At 55.9% G+C, this 12360-nt stretch overlaps 1 protein-coding gene across 2 annotated transcripts in view; it reads right to left on the reverse strand.

Annotated features, from left to right (window-relative positions):
- Nucleotides 1–12360, reverse strand: part of Smarcd3 (SWI/SNF related BAF chromatin remodeling complex subunit D3) — a 30198-nt gene that overhangs the window by 1899 nt on the left and 15939 nt on the right. The window contains exons 1-8 of one of the 2 annotated variants that reach the window (XM_021164008.3): nucleotides 7227–7514; nucleotides 4044–4255; nucleotides 2229–2271; nucleotides 1375–1497; nucleotides 1146–1268; nucleotides 813–908; nucleotides 565–666; nucleotides 254–415 (exon numbers count right to left, since the gene is read on the reverse strand). In XM_021164008.3, coding sequence (XP_021019667.1) covers nucleotides 254–415; nucleotides 565–666; nucleotides 813–908; nucleotides 1146–1268; nucleotides 1375–1497; nucleotides 2229–2271; nucleotides 4044–4255; nucleotides 7227–7304 — 939 coding nt within the window. In that variant the 5' untranslated portion in view covers nucleotides 7305–7514. Of the gene's footprint in view, nucleotides 1–253; nucleotides 416–564; nucleotides 667–812; nucleotides 909–1145; nucleotides 1269–1374; nucleotides 1498–2228; nucleotides 2272–4043; nucleotides 4256–7226; nucleotides 7515–12360 lie in introns of those variants that run through there. The other variant, XM_021164009.3, reaches the window with a different exon arrangement.

The following is a 12360-nucleotide window of genomic DNA, read 5'->3' on the forward strand; positions in this document are numbered from 1 at the left end:
GCACCTCAGAGCTCCCAACTCCAGGTACCAAGGAGATTCCATCACCAGATGCCCTCCCTACCAGTAGGGGCCCAGATTCACCTCCCTGGGGGAGCAGCTAAATAGACCGTGGAAGAGCCCGGACGAGACCCTGCTCTCGGCTCCAGGACCATAGCCCTGAACATTCCTGGTATCCAGGAACTCAGCAAGAGGAGACAGCCACCTTTGGAGGTGCTTTTGCTCCCCAGGTCCTGGGGCTCAGGACATCTGTTACCTGCTGGAAATACTTGTCGCCATTGATGTACTCCTTGTCATGGGAGTCCTGTAGCCTGTTGGTCTTCACATACTGCCACAGTGCCTGGACAATGGCTGAGCGGCTCTGTGTGTGTAACCCCAGCAGCCGGGCTAAGCGGGGGTCCAATTTGAACTGGGGAGGCTAGAGAAAAGTTACCAGGAGAGTAAGATTGAAGTAGGGCTCAGGGGCATGGAGGTTAGGGTCCTTGGCAGTATGCTCCTAGAGAAGGTGAGTAGGAAGACAGTGGGGTCTGTGGTGTGGGTGGCATGCAGGCACGGGGTAAAACCAACCTGATAGTCCAGCATCAGGAGCAGGGTGCAGCGCACACTCAAGTCCCCTGGTCTCTTCACTTGGAACCCATCTGTTTCCTGGGTTGTGGGTGTCCGGTGCCACTGTCCAGGGGGAAGAGCTAAGTTACACACAGACCCATCTGGATTGGTAGAGCCTAGGGCTCTAGGATGGTCCTCCATCCAAATCTGCAGCTGCTTCAGGGCTGACAGGGAGGTTGTGATTCAAGGGCAGAGGCAATCTGTCTTACCTCAACAAGGTGGTTGTCTGGGCCATAAAGGTCTTTGTCCAACTCAATGACCAAACTCTTGAAGAAGGAAGAAAACTTCCTCTTCTGCTTACTGGGCTGTGGGAAAGTGACAGGGACTGTGGGGGCAGAACAGGGACCATGGACACAGAATGGGCCAAGTTGGCAGCAGGCAAGTAGTATACTCAGAGGCAGCCCACTGTACCCAGACTGTCCCCAGGCCCACCTGCCCCAGCCTGGGCTGACTCCCAATTCCCAGTGCAGACATTTAGTCCTAACCCTGACTCAGCCCATACCCACACCAGGACACCTGGAGAGGCTTGGACCAGGACATACATCATCCAAGAGCTTCCCCTCCACCCGCAGCTCCCAGGAGGCAATGCTGCCATCAGAGTCTTCCGCGTCAGGCTTCGCAGGGTTAAAAGTATTGGAGATATAAAGGCGCAGCTTTCGCTTTTGCTGTGGAAAGAAAGTGTAGTACAGGACGAGGGCTGTGTCCTCCGACCCAGGGCCCCCTGCCTCCTCCTACTGGGCAGTGCCTGTCCCTACTGCCATACTAAGGCACCTTCATGGGCCTCTTCAGGGCCTCCTGGATGTCCACCCGCTTCCGCATGATGGTTTGATCCAGTTTCCTCTCAAATGCTAGGAGGTCCATGTAAGCCTGGGACTCGGGTACCAGCTCCCGAATCTGGAGGAGGGACAAGGTGGAAGCAGGCCTCAGACCATCTTGCAGAACATTCGTCTGTTGTGTGACCCCAGGACACAAAGGACATGTAAGGAGCTGTCCAATTGATTTCAGGCTGTGGAATCCTGAGAGTGGAGATAGGACTTGTCCCCAGGACTCTATTATATAGCCTCATTGTGTGCGGATAAAATTGCTTCTCCCTCCAGGACAATTCATGCATCTCATCACCAGGAAGCAGCAGCGACTGGCAGCCCAGCAGGTGCAAGTGCCTAGCCTCATCCTATCACCCCCTACTCATACAGACACCCTGGGTCCCTGAAAAGTGCTAAGGGATTCTGGGTACCCCAGATAGTTGGGAGGTGGTGTAGATTGCCTCGGGAGCTCCACACCTGCTGCCCCTTTTACATGTCCAGGCTCTCCTGCTACTTTCTGTTCCCTCCACTCAGCAGTTTCTGGTTCCTTCTTTGTCCTTTATGCCTTTGGACCACTGGCATCCCGCCCCCTCAACCTCAGGCCCTGTGTTCTGCCCCTCCTCCCTCCGTGGCTCTCCAGCTCCCTCCCTCAGTCCAGCCCCACCCTCTCGCAAAGGGAGCCTCACTTCCTAATGAGCTTTTAAAACAAAAAGTGAAAGTGGCTGTGACGCTGAGCCCAAAGCTTTGCTCCTAAGGGAGGAGGGGAGGATGGAGGAGCAAAGGGGTGGGGGCTGGCTGGGGGCTGCTGTGAAAGGAACTCACCCTTTGAGGGAGGATTTTGTCAGCCATCTTCCTCCTCTTGGCACTGTACATTTTTTAAAGAAAAAACCAGGTTACCATGGCGACAGATCTGGGAGTAACGAGGCCACCTGCTAAATTATCCCGACATCTCCGCCTGCTGGCTGGGGTTCCCACAGCCTGCTTGTCTGCCTGTCTGAGGGCTACAGCAGGGCCATGGAGCTGGTACTTCCCTTGGAAAGCAGATCCTTTCTCTGGCCGGGTACCCCCTGCCCCCACTTTATACCTCGCCACATCCTCAGAGCCAGAGAAATTCAGACTTAGGAGGAACTAGTGAAAGAGGAGATGCTGCCAAAAGATGGGGACTGCAGAAGTGTTTGCAAAAAGCCTGGGAGTGGGGAAGACAGAGGAGAGAGAAGATAGCTTCTGAGGAGCCTTTCCTGCCAAGAGAGCCCGAGCTCCAAGGAGGGGAGAGATGACTCTTCCACCTGGTTCCTGGAGCTCCTGAGCCACCATGGGATGAAGTGGTGGGACTTGGCACGCCAATGGCTCTGGGCTTGGAAGGGACTGTTTAAGGGCAGGAGATGCTTGTGGTCTTGGACCATCTGCCAACCAAGGGACACACCACAGTCACAAGGACCCTGGTAGTGTGCAGGAGTGTTCTATGTGAGTTTGACTTAGCACTGGAACCAATGTGGCTGAACCTAGGGTAGATAGCACCTGGTATTGGATGTTTCTGTTTCAAAAGCAATGTAGAAAACCCTTGGCTGACCAAGAGAGAACACATAGCCTAGAAGATAGCTCTACACTGCCCCCATGTGGCTTTCTCACTCACTGCCCCCTCTCTATCCAGAAATCCATTCTATGCCCAGTCAAGCAACTCATTAAAGAAAGAAAAAAAGAAAAAAAAAAAAAAAACCCCAAAAAACAACAACAACAAAAACCCATTCTTAGGCTGGATAAGCCTCTCATGAAAGGATTGATTTATTTCAAATAAATTGTCCACACAAAACTCTTAACTTATACATAAAAAAATCAAAGAATTACTTGCTATACAAGATAATGATTCACTTTGTAAAAGGATTTACTGTGGGATGCCTATGATTTTTCTTGATGTGTAAAAACTATTTAATAATGAAGTAGAACTGATATTACACCTTGTATAAGAACCCATCTGTTGTGCAAAAGGAAGCATGTGTGTTTGGCTAAATACCGATGCCCATAGGGGCATAACTCTTGCCAAGAGCCAGCAGGGACCATGGGAGTGCCACCAACTTCTCAGACGAGGAAATAAGCTGGTCCGGTGGCTTGGGGACAGAACTGCTCCCTCAGAGGGGTTATAACGCCCTCTTCATGCCCACTGCCAAGGATAAGGGCTGCAGAAATCTAGAGGGGATCTGACGCAGTCCGGGACTCGGGACTGGCCCGGAGGTACCAGAGGACTACATTTTAGAAAACACACAGCTAAAACTCAACCCTTGGTCTATTGCCAGCCTTGCTTCTCCCCAAAGACTGAAGCATCTCCCAGAACTTGGGGTACAGGATGGGAGAAAGGATTTAGCAGGTGACAAGCAGAAGAATGAAGGGTGCGTGCAGAGAAGGGACACTGGCAGCCGACTATTGCAGCCTGTCTTCACTGTGGGCACACAAAAGAACCAGACCAGTGCCCCCTAAGCCCTCTCCAGAGAACATCCAAGCTAGAATGACTTGGTCGCTGCTACCATCCTACCTTAGCTTTCCATCCCCACCACTCACCCACCTGGTCCCTGAGGCTTCTCCCTTCCGCCCCTGCACGCCCTTTCACGCGGGGGGGGGGGCGGAGTTTTGGGGGGCACTCACCTGCGGCTCCGCGCTGGGGCGGTGGGCACGGGCTGGCCCTGGCCCTGTGCCTGGCTCTGCCCGGGCGGGGGCGCTGCTCGCTTGCGGGCGGGCTCCATGCCCGCGGGGGCCAGGCCGGGTCGTACCGCGGGGCTGCCCATGTACGGGGAGCCCGGGGGGCCCATGGGCGCCCCCTGGTGGGGCATTCGGGCTCCAGACGGCATCCCGGGGCGCTGGGGGGTGGGGCGGGAGGTGAAGCAGAAACCAGCGCCGGCAGGTCAGATTCGGTCCCGACCCCTAGGCCAGCGTGCCTGCGTTCCCGCCCCTCTCCAAGACCCTGGGTTGGTAACCCTGCGCTGAGCGATGAGTGGGAGTGATTGGTGGGAGGGGCGGGGGCGCGGGAATCTGCGCGGCTCTGGAGGAGGGGGCTCAGCGTCTCCTTGCATGAAGCTAACTGAAGCCAGGAAATTGCCCAGAGCATAGCCGAGTCTCAGAGCCGTGCAAGGTACCCCCAAAATGAATATTAATGGCGCCTTTCAACCTTTCAAAGGATGTTCGTATCCTTACGGTTCTCTGCAAGCCAGTCAGAGCAGGTCTTTTCATCCCCACTTGACAGATGGGGCAACTGGGGCTCAAAGCAAACAGCGACCTCACCAAGGTCACCCTGCTCTTCCTGGCAAAGGCAGCACCTGGCGGGCCCTGCTCCCCGCTGCTTCGCTGCGGTGAGGGAGGGGCTGATCTCTTGCCCTCATTCTCCATTTCCCGATTTCCACACCCCACTTCTGGGGCTGATGTGTTTTGTACTTGAGCCCCCATCTCCATTTCGGAGCCCCCTGCTTTTGGCACCTCAATCTCAAACATAACTGGTACAGCTAACTCCAGGTCTCCACACCCACTGACTTAACCTGCCTCTTTAATTTCATTTCTCCCAAGGTGATTCAAGAGATTGGGCAAGGGGACCTGAGGGTCTGGTGTCATCAGACTCTGCCAGGTTTTCCTGAGTGGCAAGTGGGGAACAGGACTAGAAGTGGACTGCCAGTGCAGGGATGTGAAGGAAGCCGCATCTGTAGCAGTATCCATTTTCCCCTCCCATCTGCCCACATCAGAGACGACCTATTCCTCTCAATATCCCAGAAAGGGTAGAAATTGGAGGGAAATGAGGCAGGTTGATTTTCTCTGGCCACCAGCTCTGGGCAGTCAATCAAAAGAGATGAGATGTGAATGCAAGTGGAGTGTTTCAGATTTCACTTGTCCAAGCCCAGGAAGGGGGCTGAGATTTAGGGACTTAGGCCAGGAAGGGTATTAGGGAGAGAGGAACGAAACCCCTATTATTTAAACACTACCATCTCAGGCTAGGGAATGTAGCTTGGTTCAGAGCTTGTGCAATACATGTGGTGCTCTGGGTTCGATCCCCAGCATCAAATAAACTGCACATGATAGCACATACTTTTTTTTTTTTTTTTTTTTTTGAGACAGGGTTTCTCTGTGTAGCCCTGGCTGTCCTGGAACTCACTTTGTAGACCAGGCTGGCCTTGAACTCAGAAATCCGTCTGCCTCTGCCTCCCGAGTGCTGGGATTAAAGGCGTGCGCCACCAACGCCCGGCATGATAGCACATACTTATAATCCTAATCTTGAGGTGAAGGCAGAAAATCAAGACCACCCTCTGATATATAGTGAAGCTGAGGCCAGTCTGGGCTACAGAAGGCCATGCACACACACGCCCTTCCCATCTTGCCCCCTGGATTAAGAAGCCCTAACCCTAACCCTGGGCTTCCTTTCTCCTCTTACATTGCTTAACCCTGAGGTCTCCACCCAGAGCCAGCAGCTGTCTCTGCCCATCTCCTCTGTAGTCAAACAGGCCTGTCCCTGAACTTGCCTCCCCCATTCCACCTGACTCTGTCACTCACAGCACCACTGTCACCAGTGTGGAAGCTCAAGCCTAGCCATTCTCCATCACTATAGAGGGGACTCTAATCATCCAAGAACTGAACTACCAAGCTGGCCATATTCAATTCCATATGCAGAGCCTCTTCACTGGATGGTAGTCTTTAAAGCAACTCCTCTTTAGCAAGCTAGGTCAGGATTGGTAACTCCACTAACCCACAGGACTGCCTTGGAATTTATACCCCAAAGATCCCTATGGCTAGAGAACAGGCTGCCACAGAGAAGCCCTCTTTCCTATCAGCCGCTCTCCTATTCATCAAGGCCACTGATACTGTTGGGTCTAATGAGGCCCTGAGAAGAAGGCTTCTAGGGGCCCCCAGGGGCCTGCCATCAGTAACAGCCTCATAAGGGTCAGATTCTGGGGGCCCTTGCCTCTCACTGAAAAGGTGCTTCCTGGAGTCACAACCAAATTTGGCCATAGTAAATCTGACTGACTCTTCCCTCCATATGCCCAGGCTTAGAGCTCCTCACACCAGGCTCTCCACCTCAATAGGTTCCTGGGTACCCTCAGACTCCTCACACATCTTCGTGAGTGTGTGTGTGTGTTAGAACAGTATAGTACAATCCCATTGGTTTCTAGGCCTCATGTCCCCAACTCCTGCCCCTCCTTCACACCTTTGAGGTGTTAAGGTCATCAACTTCTGGTGGCTGAGCCTGCCAAGGAGATTTTCTGACTGCTTAACTTGAGGTCTCACAGTAGACCCTTCTCAGCTCTGACAGCAGGGCCAAGTCCTCAAGGCCCTCCTGCTAGGATGCAGAGGTTGTTCAGCAGAGAGCTTTTGCTCTTAGGTCACCTGCTCCTAGCTGCTCAGACCTAGTCAGAGTGACCCTGTCCCAAAGGATGAACAGGGACAACAGGCAGCCCTGCCCTAGCTGTGTGTTCGAGTCACCACCCCACCCCCACCCCCAGGGCAGGGGTAACACCTGAGCCCACCAGTAAAAGAATGTGAGACATGTCAGTTACAGAGGGGACCCCCCTCTTGGGGGAGGCACGGTGCCCACATCCCACCCCTTGCCCCTGAGAAGAACCCAAGCCGACGCCTCTCTTCCCGGCCGCCGCGCGCCCATCCCCAGCCGACCGCTTGGCGACGTGTTCGGATGCCAGGGCGCCGGCAAGGTCCCAGGGTTGGGCCGTGACCGTGCGCCCCTCAACCAAAGGGGTGGGAGAGCGGGAGCGCGCCGGCGGCCCCTCCCGATCATCCCTCCATTCAGCCCGAGCCAGCTCGCTCACCCTCCCCCGCTAACTTTCCCCCACTCACCACCCCATGGACCAGAAACTCAAAAAGTTTGCTTTTCGTGGCTTTGCGCGCCCCTCCGGCAACTTCGTCCGCGGCCATCGGGGTGGGCTCAGCGGCTCCTCTCACTCTCTCTCTCTCTTCCTCTTTCTTTCCCTTTTCTGCCTTTTTTTTCCTCCAACTCTCCCCTCTGAGTCCTGCTGGGCTCTCTCACACTTCTACTCGAGCGGAGTGGGGAGGGGGCCCCTTCAGGGCTGCCCTGACGGCCCACGGCCCACGCCGCCGCCGCCCGCCCGCCGCCGCCGCCGCCGCCGCCGCGGCTGCCGCATTCCTGCACTGATAAGACAGAAATAGTCCGGCGGCCCGGGGTCTGCCTGCGACGCGCCGGGGACGGAGCGGCCCTCCTGTGCACTCCGCGTGGTCCAAACGGCGCACAGAAGCGGCGAGACGAGCCGATCTGCCCGGAGGCTGCGCGATGGGCAGCTGCGCTGCGCCCAGGCCGCCCGGGGCCCATCGGTGGCGGCTCGGGGAGGGAACACCACGGGAGGTGACAAGGGGCTCGCCAGCCACTCTGCCCTCGCCACAAATAGTTTCTCGGTTAGGGAATTCGCCGACATGGCCAGGCAGGGAACAGACAGTTCCAACTTTTTCCCCCCAAGTGGCTCCTGCAGCATTTCTGAGGCCCTTTCCCCAGGGACCAGGCAGGCCAAGTAGGGAAACATTTGCTGGAAGGAATCTGGGGGGGAGCCCGAGCCCGGAGCAGGCCTTGCTCCTGTCCCAGGGCCAGCGCGGTGGGTGTGCCGGGCTAGGCGGGCTCCCGGGCGCCCGCAGATGTGTGTGCCCTTGTCTCGCACACCGTGTGTCTGCACCCTTTTGTGGCACGGCGCAGAGGCTGTGGGTGTGGATGTTTATGTGCGTGCACTGACAAACGCCCCGTCTGTGTGCTTCTCTTCACAAGAGCCGCCGAGCCTGCGCGCGTGCGTGCGGGGCAGGACACGGCCTGTGTCTTTCAGCTCTGTTGGAGTCTATTTCTGGGCTTGTGAGTCTTTGTTTGTCTCTGTGCGAGAAAGTGAGGGCAATAGGGGAAATATTTCCGAAAGGGGGACATGGACTGGGCTCATGAGAACAGGAGGAGTACATTGTGAGGAATGGCGCGGATCCAGGGTGGGTACTTGGGTGGGTAGGAGGAAAGGGTGAGGCAAGCAGGGCTTGATGGCTTTGGCGCGGAGACCCAGAGAGCTCGGGGTTGGTGAAGTCCGCTCCAGAACCGAAGAGAAAGCAGGAGTGTGGGGTCGGAAGACGAGGAAACCCTAAATGGGACAGTGTGGATAGAACTGGCCAGCCCCGGAGGGGAGGAAGAACAGAAAGGAGGGTACAGATCCTGAGATCCCTAGGTTGAGCCCAAGCTCCGCCCATGCCACAAGCCACGCCTGTCCCCACCTTCCGAAGGAGGAGTCCGCGGGCTTCGGGACAACCAAGGGTCAGGTTTATGGGCTAGCTGGGGCTGCCCATAAAGGGAGGGACAATGCCTGAGGAAACTAGTGGGAACACATACAATTTGAGCCCTCAAGACCCATTGCACCGAGGGACCCTAACTTTTGGCCCTTCAGAATGTCTTCATGGGTCAGGATAAGGAGCAGAGGAATGCTCTCCCAGTCTATATGGCCTGTATCTTTGTTTCCTGCAGGTCCTGTTATTATGCCTAGCTGTCATTGTCCTTTCAGGTGGCCACTGTCACCATGAAAGACTAGAAAAAACATCTTCTTAAATGCTATGGGGGACAGTATTCCAGGATGGGCAGACTCCAGCAGCAGCAGACAGTAACGGCGGTGGCTGGAAAGATAACCTGCTTGGGGCCAGCAGCTCACCTCCAACTCTCCCCCCACCCCACTCATCCCCTGGTCTAAGGCTCTTCAGCCATTCTGCAATGCCTCCACTCTCTGCCTGTCCCATCCTTTAAAGCCCAGGTTGGACCCTGGTTCCCTGCTTCACTTACGGGAACCTATTTTGGTCTTATCCAAATGTCCCATATCATTCATTCATCTTGTCCATAAACTGGGCTGGCCGGAATGCCTCATGTGCCCTTCACTTCAGGTGTTTTGTCTTTGGTCTCCCAAGGAGGTTGTGACTCCTAAAGGCAGAAATGGCACTGGGCCCATGTTTTCCGCAGCCTGGCTGGGTACAGGGGCTCTGTCTACAGCATCAAAACTGAGAACATCTGCAAAGCTTAACAGGCCAATGAACATAGGCCGTTTACCTGAAGATGTGAGTCACTGCAGCTACCCCGACCTCTGCTCCTAGCAGGGACTGGAAATCCCAGTCTTTGGAGTTTCTGGGAGTGAGGTGGACAACTCTAGGCTTTAGGAAAAGCTAGGTGTCCTCAACTTTTAGAGCTACCTCTGAGGAGAAGACAGGAGGCGGCTGTCACCTCAGCTTTGGGGGTGTGGAAAGTCTGAAGGACAGGCATCAGGCCTGGGAGGCCTTGGTGGTGAAGAAAGCTGTGGGAGATGCCAGAACTAAGGGAATGGGGCACACCAGTCAGACCCACAGACAGGTCCTTTTGGAGTTGGCCCTCTGGGGGTATCATTATGCTGCACAAAAACCACACACCTTGGAGCACACATACTGCCACAGGGACAAGGAGCCACATGGATTTGCACATAGAGGCACACTCTGGCCTCCCCACATCCCATACAATGAGAGGCCGTTCACAAGTGAGCAGACACATTAACATGCTCTTCTAGCAGGTCTAGTGGGGGACTTGTGGCCAGGGAGCCCTTCTCACAAAGGACAGTAACCCCACCACCTCGGTGCCACCAGGGTGCTGGGCAGTAACACGTAGCCCACAGTGCCGGCGAAGAGCCCGGCCTTCTTCCAACCAGACTGGGCGCAGGCCACACCCGGGTAGGCCGAGAGCGTGTCTGGGGCAAGGGGAGGGCGGCCGCGCTGCGTCCCGGAGCTGGAGTCCCCCCTGTCGTCCCCCCATCTCTCCTTCCCTCGCAGAAGCACCACCAGCACCAAATGGCAAAGCGCCGCTCCCCGCGCAGGGAGCGCTGCGCCGCGGCCTGCGGGACGGACGGGCCGCCTCGCCCCCCACCGTGCGGAGCTAGCGGCCGCAGCCGGTGCACTGGGGGCTCCGGCCGCCGGCCCGCACCGCCCTCCCTCCGCCCGCACGGCTCCCCAGGCCGAGCATGCGCGCTGCGGCCTCCCTCCCGGTGAAGGTCAGCCCAGGGCCCAGCTGCAGGACTCCACGGCGGCCAGGGGAGGCGGAGAAGGGAGGAGGGATGCAGGGAAGAGATTTAACTCCTTCTCTGCGGGAAGATGGCCACCCAGACCCAGCCGGAGCCCAAGAGTCTTGTGCTCCCGCCCTCTGTGGAGGTCCCGATTGGGGACAAGGCAGGGGGGAATTGAGGGGGTGGGGAAGGGAGAATGAAGGGCTGGAAGGAAAGGAGGGAAGCTAGCTGGGGAGAGGAAGGGAGGGAGTGGAAGAGGAACAAAGGAGCGAAGAGGGAGAAAGGACATCTTGCCAGAGAGACAGACCCCTTTCTCCTGTCAGCTTTCCCTCACCCCAGCAGTAAAACTTCCCTCAGAGAAAAAACAATTACCCTAATTTTATCAGGGGGTGGGGAGTGTGAAGAGAGACCCTTTGGAACTCTAACTGCCAGGTCTCCTGATATTTGTGACCTAGCCTGTCCCTAACACTTCTCCTTTGGTCACTAAATCCTAGGACATGTCAGGGGACCTAGTCTGATGAATAAGCTCCAAGTCCCTTGGGAACTCTGGCTAGAACTTAGGACCAGTCCCAGTTTCTAGAAGTAGGAGGAGAGACCTCTGAGACCCCAACATCCCCCACTTCCTCCATCACCTGAGAGACTCAGCTACGGTCCTGGGGGAATCACTCACAGTGGTCCCTGTGCCTGCGCACCTCCCTATTTGTTTTCAGAATGCATCTGTGCCCAGCACACCGCCTGCTACTGTAAAGAGGGCTGCCTCTCTGTGTGACTTTGCCTTTCTGTGTTAGTTTTGCATGCATGTACACACACACACACACACACACACACACGGCAAATATGAGCAAACAAACAAAAAAACAAAGAAAAAAATCGGCCACAGAAGGAGTTGTGTGACCTTGGACGAGCGGCTGCTATCTGCCTGTTCCTGCTTCCTCAGGGGTAAAAGAGAGTCTTGGCCCAGGCAGGGATCCCAGGACCTTCCCTGCTCAGAGATCCAAGGATTCCACAGACAGAAAAGAACTGAGGCAAACGAGGGTAGGGTTGGTAGGGAGGGGGCAGAGAGACATGGAGACATATCCCCACAGCCAGTGGGTGCTGTTCCCACAGAGGCCTGAACCGCTTGCCAGCCACTCCTCTGTGAAGTCTGCAGGGACACCTGCCTCCCCTCTTTTCCTTAGAGTCACTCTCTGCCCCCCCTGCCACACCTCATTTGTACCCTCAACACCACATACCATGCCATGGGCCCCCTGCCATAAGGGAAAGACCTTACCGTGGGGTCCCCAGGGTCCTGCGCCGTGGGCAGGAACATGATAAAGGTTAGCTGATGCACAGTCCTCCTTCGCTCTGCCTGCGTGGGTTTGTTCAGTCTAATGGGACGCTCCTTGACACCCCTCCCACCCCCACACACCGCACACACAATGAACTGCAAACATCGGGGAGCTGAGGCTGCTGGTCGCAGGAGGAGCGCAGAGCTGGCCTCTGGGGCTCTGAGCATCCCGCTGGCCTAGAGGGAAGGCAGGTTTTGGATTCACAGCCAGTTTTCTTTCATCCCCCTCAAGGCCTCCATTAATTAGGTGGTCTCTAGGAGTGGGTCACTCCAAATAGCTTAAGGCACTGTAAAAATAAATAAATAAAAAGGGGGAGCCACTGAGACTAGGTGCACATTTCTCTGAGGAAATGGGCTATGTGTGAGGCCATGTTTCTGGGGGGTCTTGAAGGGTGCTAGCTTACTGCAGCCCAGTGTGGCTCTGCCTGTAGGCAGGACTGCACTAATGGTTGAAATCAGGCAGTTCCCTGGGAGAAAAGGATGTGCCATACACAGTCAACCCACCTCCTCCTCCTTGATCTGCGCCTTACAGGTCTGGCTAGAGTCTGGGGCTTAGAAATATGAGAAGATTCACACAGAGGGATGATGGCCTGGGCCT

This window comes from Mus caroli, unplaced genomic scaffold, assembly GCF_978045245.1.
Source record: "Mus caroli unplaced genomic scaffold, Mus_caroli_1 scaffold_4, whole genome shotgun sequence".
In the NCBI taxonomy this organism is placed as follows: Eukaryota; Metazoa; Chordata; class Mammalia; order Rodentia; family Muridae; genus Mus; species Mus caroli.